This window comes from Carex rostrata, chromosome 18 (assembly GCF_964058835.1).
Source record: "Carex rostrata chromosome 18, lpCarRost1.2, whole genome shotgun sequence".
Classification (NCBI taxonomy): Eukaryota; Viridiplantae; Streptophyta; class Magnoliopsida; order Poales; family Cyperaceae; genus Carex; species Carex rostrata.
Window position 1 is genome coordinate 5,047,029 of NC_135935.1, and position 14,650 is coordinate 5,061,678.

At 33.1% G+C, this 14,650-nt stretch overlaps 1 protein-coding gene across 1 annotated transcript; it reads right to left on the reverse strand.

Moving 5' to 3' along the window:
- Nucleotides 1-2,926: 2,926 nt before the first annotated feature.
- LOC144569562 (Serine carboxypeptidase S28 family protein) lies at nt 2,927-9,633 on the reverse strand. Its single transcript, XM_078319960.1, has 10 exons — nt 9,082-9,633; nt 7,109-7,295; nt 6,495-6,628; nt 5,741-5,853; nt 5,518-5,641; nt 5,140-5,289; nt 4,394-4,549; nt 3,806-3,885; nt 3,671-3,720; nt 2,927-3,279 (listed from the first exon to the last, which is right to left on the reverse strand). The coding sequence occupies exons 1-10, from the start codon at nt 9,478-9,480 to the stop codon at nt 3,101-3,103; spliced, it is 1,572 nt and encodes a 523-aa protein (XP_078176086.1). The 5' UTR covers nt 9,481-9,633; the 3' UTR covers nt 2,927-3,100.
- Nucleotides 9,634-14,650: the final 5,017 nt, after the last annotated feature.

The window sequence follows — 14,650 nt, forward strand, 5'->3', positions numbered from 1 at the left end:
CTGAGACCGAAATGACAATTCGGTCCAAAAAAAAGGGGAGGACCGAAATGGCATCTCGGTTTTTATGATTTTTGTCAAAAAAAAAAGCAATCAAGTTGGTTTGGTAAAATTTATTTTTTTATTTATGGTTTCTAAAAAAAATCTTCGTTTTAGACAGATTTTGCAATATCTGTAAAGTTACTCGCAAAAATTAAAAAATTGCAAATATCTATAAATTATTTTCAAACTATCTTCAGAATTTTATTGCTTCCTAAAAACACTAGATCCTGATTCTTATGTATTAATGAGATAATGAAATATTTTTAGATAACATACATAATAGTATCAAAATTTTAAATCAGTCTTGAGTTTTTTTTTTCTATGAATTATAAATATGTCGCTATCACAAGAATTCTGAGACTGTCTAGAATAAATTCTCATTATTAATTCTCAATAGTACAATTTGTGCTAAAATAATATACATATTTTTGTCGTATTATTAAAACATGTTTATATCAACTTGCAGTAACAGAAATAAGATATTGTTGGTAAAAAACGCACACATCTGTAAAAAAATGAACATATATGTGCTAAATTAATATTTTTTATCAACTTAAAAAAATTCAATTGTTAAATTCATGCATGGCGGGTCGAGCTTTTGAAAAAGATATTAATTGGAACTAGGATGTTATTGAACTTGGTTGGCTTCAAATAATGAATTTAAATTGTTAAACTGATTTATTTCACGAATTTCATGTTTAAATATTGAAATTTATAATTCTTTTTATAATTGATCTAGTATAAAATTTAGCGGTAAAAAAGATTATAAGTTAATTTATCATTTTTGATCGCCTGACATTATACTATATTAATGTAAAATTTTATACATATAACATGTAAATACATTAATTTTTTAATTAAGATTAACAACACATTAATTTTACTCAAATGTGCAATCAAATTTACAATTTATTACGTATCGCAATCGAACTTTTTAAATCTTTTTCCTCGGCAAGCCAAAAATCTAAAGAAAAATACGTATACGCAATATGCTCAACGCAACACCTGCACATGCAAAACAAAAAAAAAAATGATTATGTATGCAAATCAGACAAATCAGATCAAATCGGTATGACATGTTCCTTGACAGCGCGTACAGCACTTTACATGCGAGTTAAAGGACTTTTAAATTTGTTAATGCGTCAAAGCATGCACAACAATTAAAAAATGAAAATTTCTTGTGTATCCATACAACTTTCAAAATAGCTAAATCAAAATATCATAATATCTAATGTCCTATCAAAACTTACCATTCTTTCTTCTATCCCCATTTATTTATTTAACATTTTATTTAATTATTTTTAAAAATGAAATTGACAAATATACCCTCCTCTCTTCTCTTTCTCCTTTCTATCTTTTTGATTTATTTTAGAACAATTAGTTCGGACAGAGTAATTTAATTAGGCTCTATAAAAAAGAAGTTGGCTTTGATATTTAATTAGCGTACTATGCAGAATATGTTTCTCTTCTCCAGTTGTATGAAATGCAGGTTAAATAAAAAAGGTTATGAATTGTCCACTTAGAATGAGAAAATTTATATCAAATTAGCTATTTTAAAAGTTTGTAGGGGTACATTAGAAATTTTCTCTTAAAAAAATACACCACCACGCACGCACGTAAAATATCCAACTTAGAAGTCCCATATTTTTGCACGAGTTCATAAAAATAGACCAAATTTGGTCTAAGCATATGACAGCATTGCCAACTAATGATTCGTATATGAAACTTGATTTAAAAATATAACCGAAGTACATCTTGCATCTATAACATACCGTGTATTCTACACGATCACACAAAAACTTGAATTAAAAAAGATAGATATCACCTCTATTGCAAATATATACCGTGGAAATGCATTTAAAACATGATATGCTTAGCAATAGGAAATTCTAATAAGTTCACGGGTCAAAAATTTATTTATTAGTAAAAAGATTCACAAAAATACATTTAAAAGTATTCTTCTATTAGCTCCAAAATTTGAATCACGAAACTCAAACAAAATTAAATCAATGTGTCATGTGTACAAACTGTAACTTTTGGTCTCTTCGTGCCACAATACAAATCAAACAGTCACACAAATCAACTTATAGTTAAGCTAAAAAATACTCATACTACGTGCTCAAAAAAAGAAAAATACGTGGGCAAATTAAACAAATTAGGTCCAACACGGTGCAAATGTACACCTTTTGCACATAACTCTTGTAACTCTCTGTTTTTATTACGGTGCAAACGTACAGTTTTGGACAGGGTACCACAAATTACATAATTCTACTGGAATCACACTAAGCCGTGTTCTGCTGTAAAGGAATGCATGGGATGGAATGAGATTTCTCAAATAATTTCCATCACTGTTCGACAGTCAAGGATTCTCCCAAATCAATTCCCATTAAATTCCCATGCAGCTTATTTTTTCTCTTCCAAAAACACTGTTTCAATGGGATAAATCAAATTGAGTCTGAGTTCATTATTTTTTTCTCAATTGGAGCAGCTACTATGAAGATCAATATTTTTTGTTGTTTCTTAATTAACATGATTAATATATTTTATCATAATTATTAAAAGAACAGTTTTTTTTTTACAAAATTTTAATTTAAGAAATAATAATTAATAAATATTATTATGTTATTGTTTAATCATTTTATTTAATTATATTAATAATTATTAATAAGTATAATTGTGTTGGTATTAAGTATTTTAGAAATAAAAATAAGATTTCCTACAATTATTCTTACGGTACAACCGAACACTCATTTTAACACATTCCCGTAATCAATCATATGTGTACCCGTGTTTATGGGTTCCTATCACTGTCAAATCCCATCCCGTATAATTCCATGACAAACGAACACGCCCTTAGGAAACCACAGTTAAATATAGATGTTAAATTAAAAAGAAGCACGATGGTTATGTCTCATATAAAAAAAAAAAAAAAAAAGTTACGAGTACATGGTAGTAAAATGGGTGACAAAGTTAAATTCCCATATTTTCCTCGTATTGAAAGTTCCTCTAGATTATTCACAAGTCTAATTTAATTATGAAAACAACTGACCATGATGCTCCTTTATATGCTGATGAGGCTATCTTGCTCTGATCTATCAGAAATTACCGAGAAAGATGCACCAATTGCATTGTAATAATCAGATAACCAGCCTTTAATTATATTAATTTCAGTTTCTCTGAAGTTTACCAACCAATCGGGATCCTCATCAGTTGATGGTCGCAAATCAATGTGATGGGCTCCTGTCAATAACAACAGATTATACAGTTAACCTGCAGCATAGTATTTATAATAAATTTATACTGTCATATTGTAAGAACTAGTGCGCCGCCTACTAGAATCATTACATTGCTACAGTTGTGAGAGGCAAGAATACCGTAACAGCTTATCAGGTCAAAAAAACATACTAGATTGAGGAAGGTGCATACTGAGTATATACATGGAATTTGAGAGGACTGCATAAGGAGGCACAGAAATAATTAGATTTTTTTTTTTTTTTTTCAAAATAGGAGGTTGACCTCCTATAATGGTTTTATACTTCGCTTCAAACATGGGTGTTCTCAGAAATCCAATTTGAAGTTAGAAGTTGAAAATAATCTAATATTACTGTTGTAGTTAGAATTTAAATACTACCCAGTGGAGCAACAAGTGCAATAATGCTCTCAGATATGTTCTTCAGGACACTGCATAAAAGTAAAAAGAACTAAATAAATAAATTGCATCAACAACATATAGCTCAAAGCAAAAGTTCGGATTAAAGTGACCTACCCCCCGCCGCTCCAAGGATCCAGGAGCCCATTTGAGAAAATGATATTACTGCCGAATTTCTCCAAGACTGTACTAATATTCTGAGAAAAAAAGAAGAAATTCAAGAATTAAACATCCAGAGGGAGAAATTACCCAAAAAATCAGTACAAAAGAGGTATGAGATTGAAAAATGTAGGCCTTTTACACACCACAATATGCTACCAATTTTTGCAAATAGCACCTAACATCTGTTGTGTAATTAACAAGTACTATCATTTTGGATATTAGAACATAACACCCATAATGTAAACAAAGGTCAAGTAAAGAAAAATGACTCAGTTGCCCCTAACATCATTTTTTCATCTTAATTAAACCAAGCACCTTCAAGGCTAGTTCATATTAACTTTTAAAATAACACCAATCAATTGACTTTATTCAGTTCAGCTATTGCTTTAGAAATAAAGGCTTACTAATAAGTGCATAAATATTGTCTGATGAGAACAAATTACAATGCAGGGAAAGTTTATCTCATTGTCATGAATAAATATTGATGTTATTTGCTAGAAAAATAGCATATAATTATAAGGAAGAAATAAATGAATCACATACATGGCCACCGAACTCCGTAGTAATCCATCGAGGCCTTATTGACACATTATAAGTCATACGACATTCATTTTCCCGATCAGCCAAACTGAAATCATATGGAGGAAACATGCTTGTTTCTGGGTTGGATGCAAAAGGCATGATCATCTCCGTGCATGCCTGTTGATGCATGCTGAACTTAGTAGGTACAATTTTTTTTAGTATAGATTGAAGGAAGAACATATCACATATAGTTGTACGAGGAATAGATAGTATGAACATCTCAATTTGCTTGTACCAGGTATAGATACAAAAATAACATAATGTCTTCATCAAAGAAAAAATAGGGAATACTAAGGAAACACAGACTTTGCAGTCATTCACATTATATATGGTAAAATCTAATTGAGAGTCTTAGTGTTTTTTCATTTAAGATTGTTTATTGTTAGAAAGAATAAAATTGTTAAGCCACCTGCAAGATCTTGTCAAGTGGTAAAGGTCATTTTGTAACAACCGATTTAATGGGGGCAAAAAATATTGTAGTAAATGGAAGGTTAAAATGTGACATTTTTACCTAAACCATTACTGTTTTACAGATTGTTTAATCTAAGCCATCTTTTTTTCCTGATTGATGTTAGGGCTTTGGCTCATATGGGGCCAACTAGATCAAACAATCATAAGAGCTTAGGGACTAATTTGAACAAGTTACCATTTGCAAGGACAATATTGCAAATTCACTTCATATTAGAGAAAAGGCTGCAAAGCCAAACCTGCCATTGCCAACCATTCATGCCATGGGGATCATCATCCAAATCGAAACAAGTATAATTTCCTGTATAATTGTAGTACACGTTTACTCCTGCATATATACGCTCTGCCAGAGTTTTGCCATCAGAATCATCGTCAATGTGTCTACAAACCTACAAAAAATACACAGGATATATCTATTGGTTTAAATATGAGAGAAGGGAGAAAAGGCATAACTCGTCTTGTCAGTGAAATAGACTTTTACATTGTAATATTACATTGTTCAAAAGGACCAAAATATATAGATAAATTTATCAAGGAGCACGCACATACAAAAGCATATTAAGAAAGACAAGATTGTATAGTGTCAAAAATAATACAAAATAATGAAAGGAACAAACCTCCTTTATTGGGTTGGCGGGTAAAGGCATCAAAAAGTCTGATGGGCATGGATAATCCACCATGGCAAGGTAACTGTACGCAGAATCTATCCAATCAAGAAGGTCTCCTGTATTATTCAGAGTACTGTATGTACCATAACATACCACTTAGTACATAACAAAGTGAAGTACAAAAGTATAGAAGTGACAAACAAAGAAAAGTATAAAAAATAAAAAAACATACTCGCAAATTCGGAAGGTTTTGGTTAACTTGAGAAGACCATTTTGGTCATTTCCTTCAGCTTGCAACACATCCCAAGATTTCTTTATGGAGTTGAAGCAGCTCTCGCTTTCTCTCTTACAGAAACCAAATGAGTCAGCTTATCCAAGACAATAGTCACAAAAATAGCATTCATATGTCCTTTTGACTTGATGCCAATACATGAAAGGCGAAATTTTCCTTCAAGTATACTTGAAGGAGTATGGCTAATATAACATCAGTGTCATTTCAGTCTATATAACACCAACTCCGAAACTTATCAAATCGAGTTCAAATGGTGAATCCAAACCGTTCAAACCAATTTACTTTATGAGTGATGCGTTTACATGCAAACTTTTTATATTTTCAAGTTATTTTAGTATCAAATCAAACGGCAAAAAAAATTGAAAAATGAATGTATTAAAATTAACTTAAAAACTCAAACATTTGACCACTTGACTTGATATCAAATAAACTCAAAAACTTATAAATTTTACATGTAAACGCACAACTAATGAAGTAGATCGGTTTGAACGGTTTGGATTCACCATTTGAACTCAATTTGATAGGTTTTGGAGTTGGTGTTATATAGACTAAAATGACACTGATGTTATATTAGCCATACTCTACTTAAAGATGCAAAAGTACAGATTATACTATTGCTTTAATCATCAATTGAGTTTTTCTAGAGAATAGTTTGTATCCACATTTTTTCCATATAAAGTTTTGCAATACTAACTTTAAAATCATTTGACACGATGTTGTAGAACGTGTCGGCGGGAACAATATCATCGAATTGAAGAATTGGAGCTGAAGATGCAAGAGCTCCAATGGCAATATTGGGATACTTCAGCCTCATCCAAGCAGCCAACACTACAAAGATGAACAACATGTCATACAAGGAAAAAATAGTTTTCTTGCAAACCAGACCAAAATTATAGCATATGTGCTAGCCGCATCCAACATTATTGTCGTTCACATTTACCATCAACTGTAATTTGTTGTTAATCATTGAACCAAAGTAAACTTAAGCAAGAAAGGACCAAATCCCCTATTACCTAAATTAACCATTCAAAGAAGTACTATAAACTTGGAACCAGAATTTCAAACACATAATTTGCATTGATTAAGTTTCATCAGAAGAGTAATGGGGAACAATAATTATATTTGCTTATCTGGAAAAATCATCACAGTTAACCAAATGTTAGGTACCAGTAGCAAATGTGAGGAATATCAGGTTGTATACACAAATCATACTACCCATTTATGACAATATACATTATCTAAACACAATTTTCAGGTCCATACTGGAAATTGCCTTCCAAAAATGAAAGTAGTTATCTTTATTCTTACTTCCAGCATAGGAGCCACCGAAGAGTACAACAGGACTATCTTCCGATGACATGTTGTGCTTTAGGTCAATGAGCAGAGTTGCATAATCTGCTAGTGCTTGCTCAGCAGTGAGGTAGGCTAATGACTTTGCACCGCTATATGCAGCGTCTTTGCTACCATATGGCATTGACTCACCATAGTATCGATGCTACGAGCAGTAAAACAAAACAAAAAAAATTGCATAAAGAAGTTTGCACCGAACTGTTATATACGATATCCAATCCTTTTTTAGTTGGTGGTGGTATTGACAAAAAAGTGTTCTGGTTGATACGCAGTTTTTGAGAATTGTTTGATGTTACTATAAATTGGATAAAATACTGACGCCAGTTCACGAGGGATCGTTTATAACCCCAAAAAATTCCAGTGACGGCTTCAGTTCACAATTTATACCAACTTGAAGGTACATTTCACCAGAAACTCATTATGCCCCATATTTCAAATAGTACTTGGTAGACTTTGATTTGTCCAGTCAAGACTATCAAACTGTTCTTTTTTCAAATAGGGATCAGTCTATAGATAAAAATTTATACATGATATGTCTTGGTTTTTCATATATTCTGGAAGTGAACTTACATTCAGTCATAAATTTTGTGTGTAACATGTCTCTTACGGCCAAATTGAAATATTTAGGGTTAACAATAAGAGTTTGAATTTTTTTTTTCAGGACAAAATGAGAATTGGATGGTACTTTGCGCATCATTGTATTGGACTATATTTCAGAAAAATTGAGGCATCTGTATCATAGAAGAACACAAATTTTGACCTGAGCATCATTTTGATACTCTGGAACATGCATGTGAAATTAACAAGGTAGTATATAGATCACTTGATTGTTATAAGTAGAGGATTGGTACAAGCTGGTACCATCCTTATTGAGCCCTGAATATGCCAGTTCTATACAATGCCAATTGAAAAATATAGCACTGATGAGAAGCCATTGGTGTAGCCTTTATGATAGTTGGTATTGTTGGCAATAGTTGCAAGTTTTGCAATTTAACCCCTTCAAAACTTAAAAAAGAGTATAAATGAAACTTGAAGGATCATTTAATCCCTTGAAGGAATACTTTGTGCCATTATTTTATTATTTTATTACTTGACAGGTGCATGACTCAGCTTAAAGGGCTTAAGTATTATATTTGACGGGCTTGGCTTTAGCAATATATATATAAATATACGAGTAGAACCAGGGTGTTCCTAAGTTCACCAAACTTCATTGTGAACTCAACTCTAAAATCTATCTGATTGACTTCAGATGACAAATCCGAACCGTTGAAACCTGTCTACCTTACGAGTGATGCATCTATATGTAAAAAATTTAAATTTTCAAATTAAGTTTGTATAGAGTCAAGTGGTCAAAAAATGAATGCATTAAAATTAATTTATAAACCTTTTGATTTTGACCGTTTGACCATATACTAAATCAATTCGAAAGTTTAAATTTTTTCCATGAAGACGCATCACTCGTAAGGAAGACGGATTTCAATGGTTCAGGTTCGTCATTTGAAGTCAATCCGATAGGTTTTAGAATTGAGTTCACAAAAAGGCTTGGTGAACTTAAGAACACCCTCTACTCATGTGGATTTCGACTCGTAAACATAATTACTTCTATTATTGTAGTTATTACCAATCTGGCAAAGTGACAAAGTGGCAATCTGCTGTTCTCAACATGTGGATTTCAACTCGTAAACATAATTACTTCTATTATAGTCTATTTGCTTAATATTTTGTTTTTATCAACTTCTAATTCAGGTTAAAAGTAACTGTCCAGCGTAATAAAAAACAATCGACAACCAGAGACGCAGCAGAGCGTGTCCTAGTTACTAGTTTCTTCAAATTTTAAAACTTGCTTGCGCTTGCCAATGTTAACACAGAGAACCGAACTGACAACAACGACGTAAAATACCGTATTTATTTCTGGTAAAAGTAAGACTTGCCTCGGCGAAAACGACAAGAGCATTGAACCGCGGAGCGATCTCCCAAATGAAGCCGGTGTTCTCAGCGAACCACAAGATATCCCCTTCATTCCCACAGTAGAAGAATATGGGACCGCGAGGTCGGGCCCACTTGTCAGTGGACCCCAACAGGTACCTCTGCTGGAAGGTCGAATCACCTTGAGTATCTCCGATGAAACTGAAGTGATCAACCTGCTGCGTGTAATACCTCGTCTCGTAGGAATAAGAATTGGAATTGGAACTGTAATTGCTGTTCTTGAATTTGCGGTGGGAGAATCGGCCAAGAAATTGTGGGTAGGTCGGACCGTATGGGGAGGAACTGATGAGAACGGGGAATAGAAAGAGGAACAGTAGCAGATGAACTAGATTGAGTGATGACATGCTGTATGATCGACTGAGTACTTTTTTTCTGGGTGAAAAATAACAAATTCAGGATCCTATAAATAAAACCGAGCTGGTGAGCATAGTGGAGGGAATTGGATGTGGCGAGTTATCGCTTCGCGACCCCGAAGGGTAAAGAGAAGAATCTGTGTTTTGGGACCCACCCGGTTTTGTTTTCTAAATTAAAGAAAAAAATGAAGTAGGTATATATACAACCCGTATGGGGCTAGAATTCGTATCCTCTGAGATATCTCAAACTTTGCGTGACTTTATGGAAAATCTCAACCGTTTAAATACGTTGTGCAAGAATCTCAAAGCACACATAATACTGACCCCTACATCACCCCGAATAGGCACCGGACACGTCGGTCACGCAAAAGTTGAGATATCTCAGAGGATACGCACTCGTGGGGCTATGGGCTCATAATTGGGCTTTATTTTCTGCCCTTCATTGTAAAGAACAAAAGCAGTATTTTTTTTTTTTCAACCAGTAGCAGTATTTTATTTGATGCGATGGAGATGTCATTGTCTACTTTATTTTTACAAAATTGGGGTCAGATTCCTCAGGGATCAACAGTTGGTATCAGAGAGACGGAAACTGCTTTCCTGCAATCGAACATCTCACCTCACCGTCACCGTCGTCGAACATGATAAAGGCTACTCGAAATCCCGAATATTTTTATTAGCATTTGAAAAAAAAAAAATTAGATATGCTCATTATAAGTTCTTTAATTAGATATTTTTCCATCTAAATTTAAAAGTTAATTATTTTTTTCCATCTAAACTCACTCATTTTATTAATATCCATGTTTTTTTATTTAATCTCTTAAAAATACAGATTAGTATTAATAAAAAAATGGACAATTTTATATCTTTTTAAAATTCTTTATCGCTAAACCTTCCATTTAGATTCAACCCCTCTTCTTTCTCTCACAAGAATTGTATATAATCAGTGGCGGAGCTATTACTGTCCGGAGTTGGATATCCGATTTACCCTAAATTTTTTTTTTATATAAACTCATGGTACCTGTTCGGTGTGACTTCCTTAGACTTCCTTTAGCCTTGATCTCTCTTAATCCTGCCGATCAAGCACTCCTTCGGTAAGATTAAGAGAGCTCCTTAGTGAATTGGCTTAAGGAGGCTACCCCCTCGCTTTAAGATCTGATCCCTCCTTAGAGCCAGTTTTAAGAATTTTATTGACAATTTTACCCTGCTCCTTAAGAGCCAGTTCCTTTTTTTTATTATTATTTGTACTTTCTCTTCCAAGTCTACCACTTAAATCCATGTGCAAAAGCAAATGAAACTCCATTATTCTCAAATCAAAATTGGTGATTCTCAAGAACAAGCTTGTAAATTTAATGTCACAGGGATCTCCATATTGAAATGCTCTTTATTTTGAGATCCATTTTGATAAGACAATTTTTCTTTCTTCTTCACCTCTTTTCTTTTTTGCCCTACCGCTCCTTTATGCGAAGTTGATGGTGTCATCTCTTCCTTCTTTTCTTGCTGACCGGAGATGGAATGGAAACTAGCAGTTCTCTCGTGTTCCCTGCTGCCGATGCCGCCTCTTGCTTCTTTTCCTCACATCCTCTCTTTCCACCATGGCTTCTTGATGGATTTTTGTAATTTCTTGCTTTAACTCAAAATAACCAAGCATTTATTGAATCGAATACCACATTTCTTTAGCTGAAGTGGAAAAATAAACAATTTTGCTATTTGTGTTTGTATTGAACTTGAAAGCTATGACATTACAATTGAACTGAGATTTACTTTGAAGCTTGTAATACATTTTATTAAAAAATTTGGTTGAATTGAAGCGCACTAAGAAATCTGTGATGTTTTCTTCTTTTTTTAATTGTTTATGTCTCTTATTTGTTAAATGATTGTATTATTTAAAACTCTATTTAGATTGGAGATTATGTTTTTATTATTGATACTATACTAGTTAAGTTAGTATCTCTAAATTTGTTTGTATCAGGATGTATCATACTCAAGCTTGCTTGCAACAGTAAAGAAATGAGTATTTGAGGAGGGAGGGTCATTTAGGTCTTTACATATGAAATACATATTTTATTCAATTAAGGGAGGGTCATTTAGGTCTTTACATATGAAATACATATTTTATTCAACTAAGTTTTCATTTTTAATCATACTATCTTATTGAACAAGTGTTCATTTGTAAGGATTAAAAAATTTAATCCTCCACCCTGTTACACCAAAAAGGTATAGTACAAAGTTTCAGTACAATGAGATGTATCTTTTATCTCTAAATACACTTTCGGTTCAGATTGCAAGTATACAATCTTATCGCGTAGTATATTATCGAGTATTGATCCACAGAGAGTATGGTTAAAAGCTAGGTTTTGTACTTTGTCAATTAATTTCAGAAAATAAAAGAAAGTAAAGTACAATAAAGTAAATGGAGGGGGGGAGTTTGTTCTAATCAATCCTAAGTTTGGGTTCAATACCCGAAAGAGAGGAGTTTTAAACAATTAAAGTAAATAAAGGAAATAAAGATTTGTTTGCTTTCAAGTAAAGGGGATCTAGGGGTATTCGGTCTACAATCCCTTGCTAATTCTATCTATTCAGTATTTGTTCAAATTCATGTATAATTTGATGAGGTTTCTAACCTAAAGTGTTAAAAGGGTCACGGTCGTGAATTAATAACGTGCCTAGATAATTTCGGACTTCACGGTCATTCTTCACCCTAGTTATCTAGACCCATTGAGCTCTTGTTAGCCTATATTGACTAATTATTAACACAAGTATTTTGGTAGGTTGGGTTAATGTTCCTCGAATTTTAGGTGTTGTCGCTATCCTAAAGAGATATTTAACAATCATGTTTACACAAAATACGTATCAATACTTTATCAATCTAAGTGTCCTAAGTAGAGGTTTGACTTCACGGTCGTTCTTCACCAAACTCTAACCCTTAATTTCTATAGTTCCGGTTATGGATATCAAAATACGGTCGCTTCTAACCCAAAACCTAAGATATTTGTGTTCATAATTTGGTATTCTCCTCTTATCCTAACTTCTTTGGGTCATTTGCATAACAAAGCAATTCTAAAGCGGGACTACTGCGATTTCAAGTACTAAACTATGTAATCAACACAAATGATAAATCACAGAAATTAACAATCAAATCCCATAAAACAATCATAATAAAAACAAATAATACAATTAAACAAGTTCATGCATTGACCTAAACCCTTAGAGAGAGATCTACTCCCTCTTGGAGAGATCCATTACAAAGATTGGCAAAAATAAGAAGAAATGAAATAAAGAAATTATTACACCCTTTCTTGGATCAAAACCCTCAATCTTGCCGACTTTTTGCTCGAATCTCCTTCTTCTCCCTCCTTGAAAAGCTTTCCTTGGCTGCAAAATATTACGCTAAGTGTGTGTTTCCTTAGAAATGGACATGCACAAAGGGTGAGAGAGAGAGAGAGAGAGATGAGAGTTGATGTCTGTTGAATGGGAATTAACCTCCCCTTTTTATAGCCAAAGACTATACCCAATCAAGAGGCATAGTTGTGGGGTGAGTGGGGTTAGTGGGCGCTATTTTTAGATTGTTTCCCAGGATTGCCTTGTCCACATTTTGCTGTCAAAACACATCCTTGGTGCGCTAAAAATAGAAACCGTGTTGAAAACGTGTAATTTTGGTTGTCTGCGGATCCAGTGTATCCGGATTGATCCCAAATTTTCTTTTTTTAATTTCTCATGTTGTAGACCTTCTTGCTAGCTTTTCGAAAAGTGGTCATATGTCCAAAACCCAGTTACGAGTCAAAAGTTATGGCTATTTTAAGTTTATGCTCCAGTTATGCGTTCTGCTACAGCGCCGCCAGGCTTCGTCCGCGTCGAAATCCGTGCGTCTGCACGAATTTTGATGCATAGCTTATTATACCTTTTAAAATTGGTGCGCGTCCAGAAATCCATCTAAGTACTTAGTGCGGTCATATCGCAAACCGTGCGTCCGCACTGAGCATTTTTCTTCGGTTTTCTTCATTTTCTGCAAATTAAAACCAAACAAACGTAGTAACTTGATCCTAGATGTATTCTATTCTTTTTATATTCAAAATACAAGATATTTGGTATTATTTCGTGATAAAAATCAGATCAAATATGTATATAATTTAGGCCTATCACACCCCTAAGGAGGGTTGCCGAACACCTCCATGTTGTATTGGATTGTTGTCCTACTCTGGAATTCTTTTGCCCTATCTTGTAAAGTTCAAATTTCTCAACGCATGATGTAATTTGCAGTTTTCGAATTTGTATTTTAATATTTTGGTAAAATTTGAATTGTTAATATTTTTGTTCACCCATACTTAAATCCTGACTACACCATATAATAGAGGTAATCTTCTTCATTTAAATCACGAGACGTTATTTTTAAAAATGTATCCTGATTGAAATCACTACACATTGTTTTTTTTGGACAACGTTTGCAGGGTGGTTTACTAATAGTGTTTTAAAATACGGCTGCGTATGCTTATGCAATGGTATTCCGCACACATAATCTTATGTAATCAAGTTCATGCAGTTTTGAATATACGGTTCATGCAGACTTAAAAAAAGCCTAAACATTATTTTGCAGTAGAAGATATTAGAATCTATAACCTTTATAATATGGTAAAGAGTACAAACCACTAAACTGAACAAGTCTTTAGATATAAATTAGTTTTATTTTATCTATATTTCTTTAACAAATCATAGTAAAACTGCATATATACTTCCGCATACAAATCCGCATATACGACCGTATGCCGCATATGCAGTATGCAGTGACCTTCAGCATGGATAAACAAAACCGTATTTTAAAACACCGTTTACTGGTTTAGTTGGATCACTTGAGTGCACTCATGGTTGTGCCTTGTGGGGTCCAAAAACTAGCCTCCTTTTGTAAGCTACAGAGAAATAACTTATCATTTGGACTGCTGTGTTTCCAACAAGGAAATGTATTAGGTAACCAGTAACCACACTTTTAATTTCAAATGTGGATGGCTAATTTTGTTCCTTTAAAATAGACACAAATAAAAAAAGGTAAATAATTATCTTGTATATGTGATTTAAATCAATATCATTTAATTTTTTATTTTCCAAATAAAATTTTGAAATTAAAATTCAATACAAAGTTATTTTATGAGGCTTGAGCTCGTAATTATTG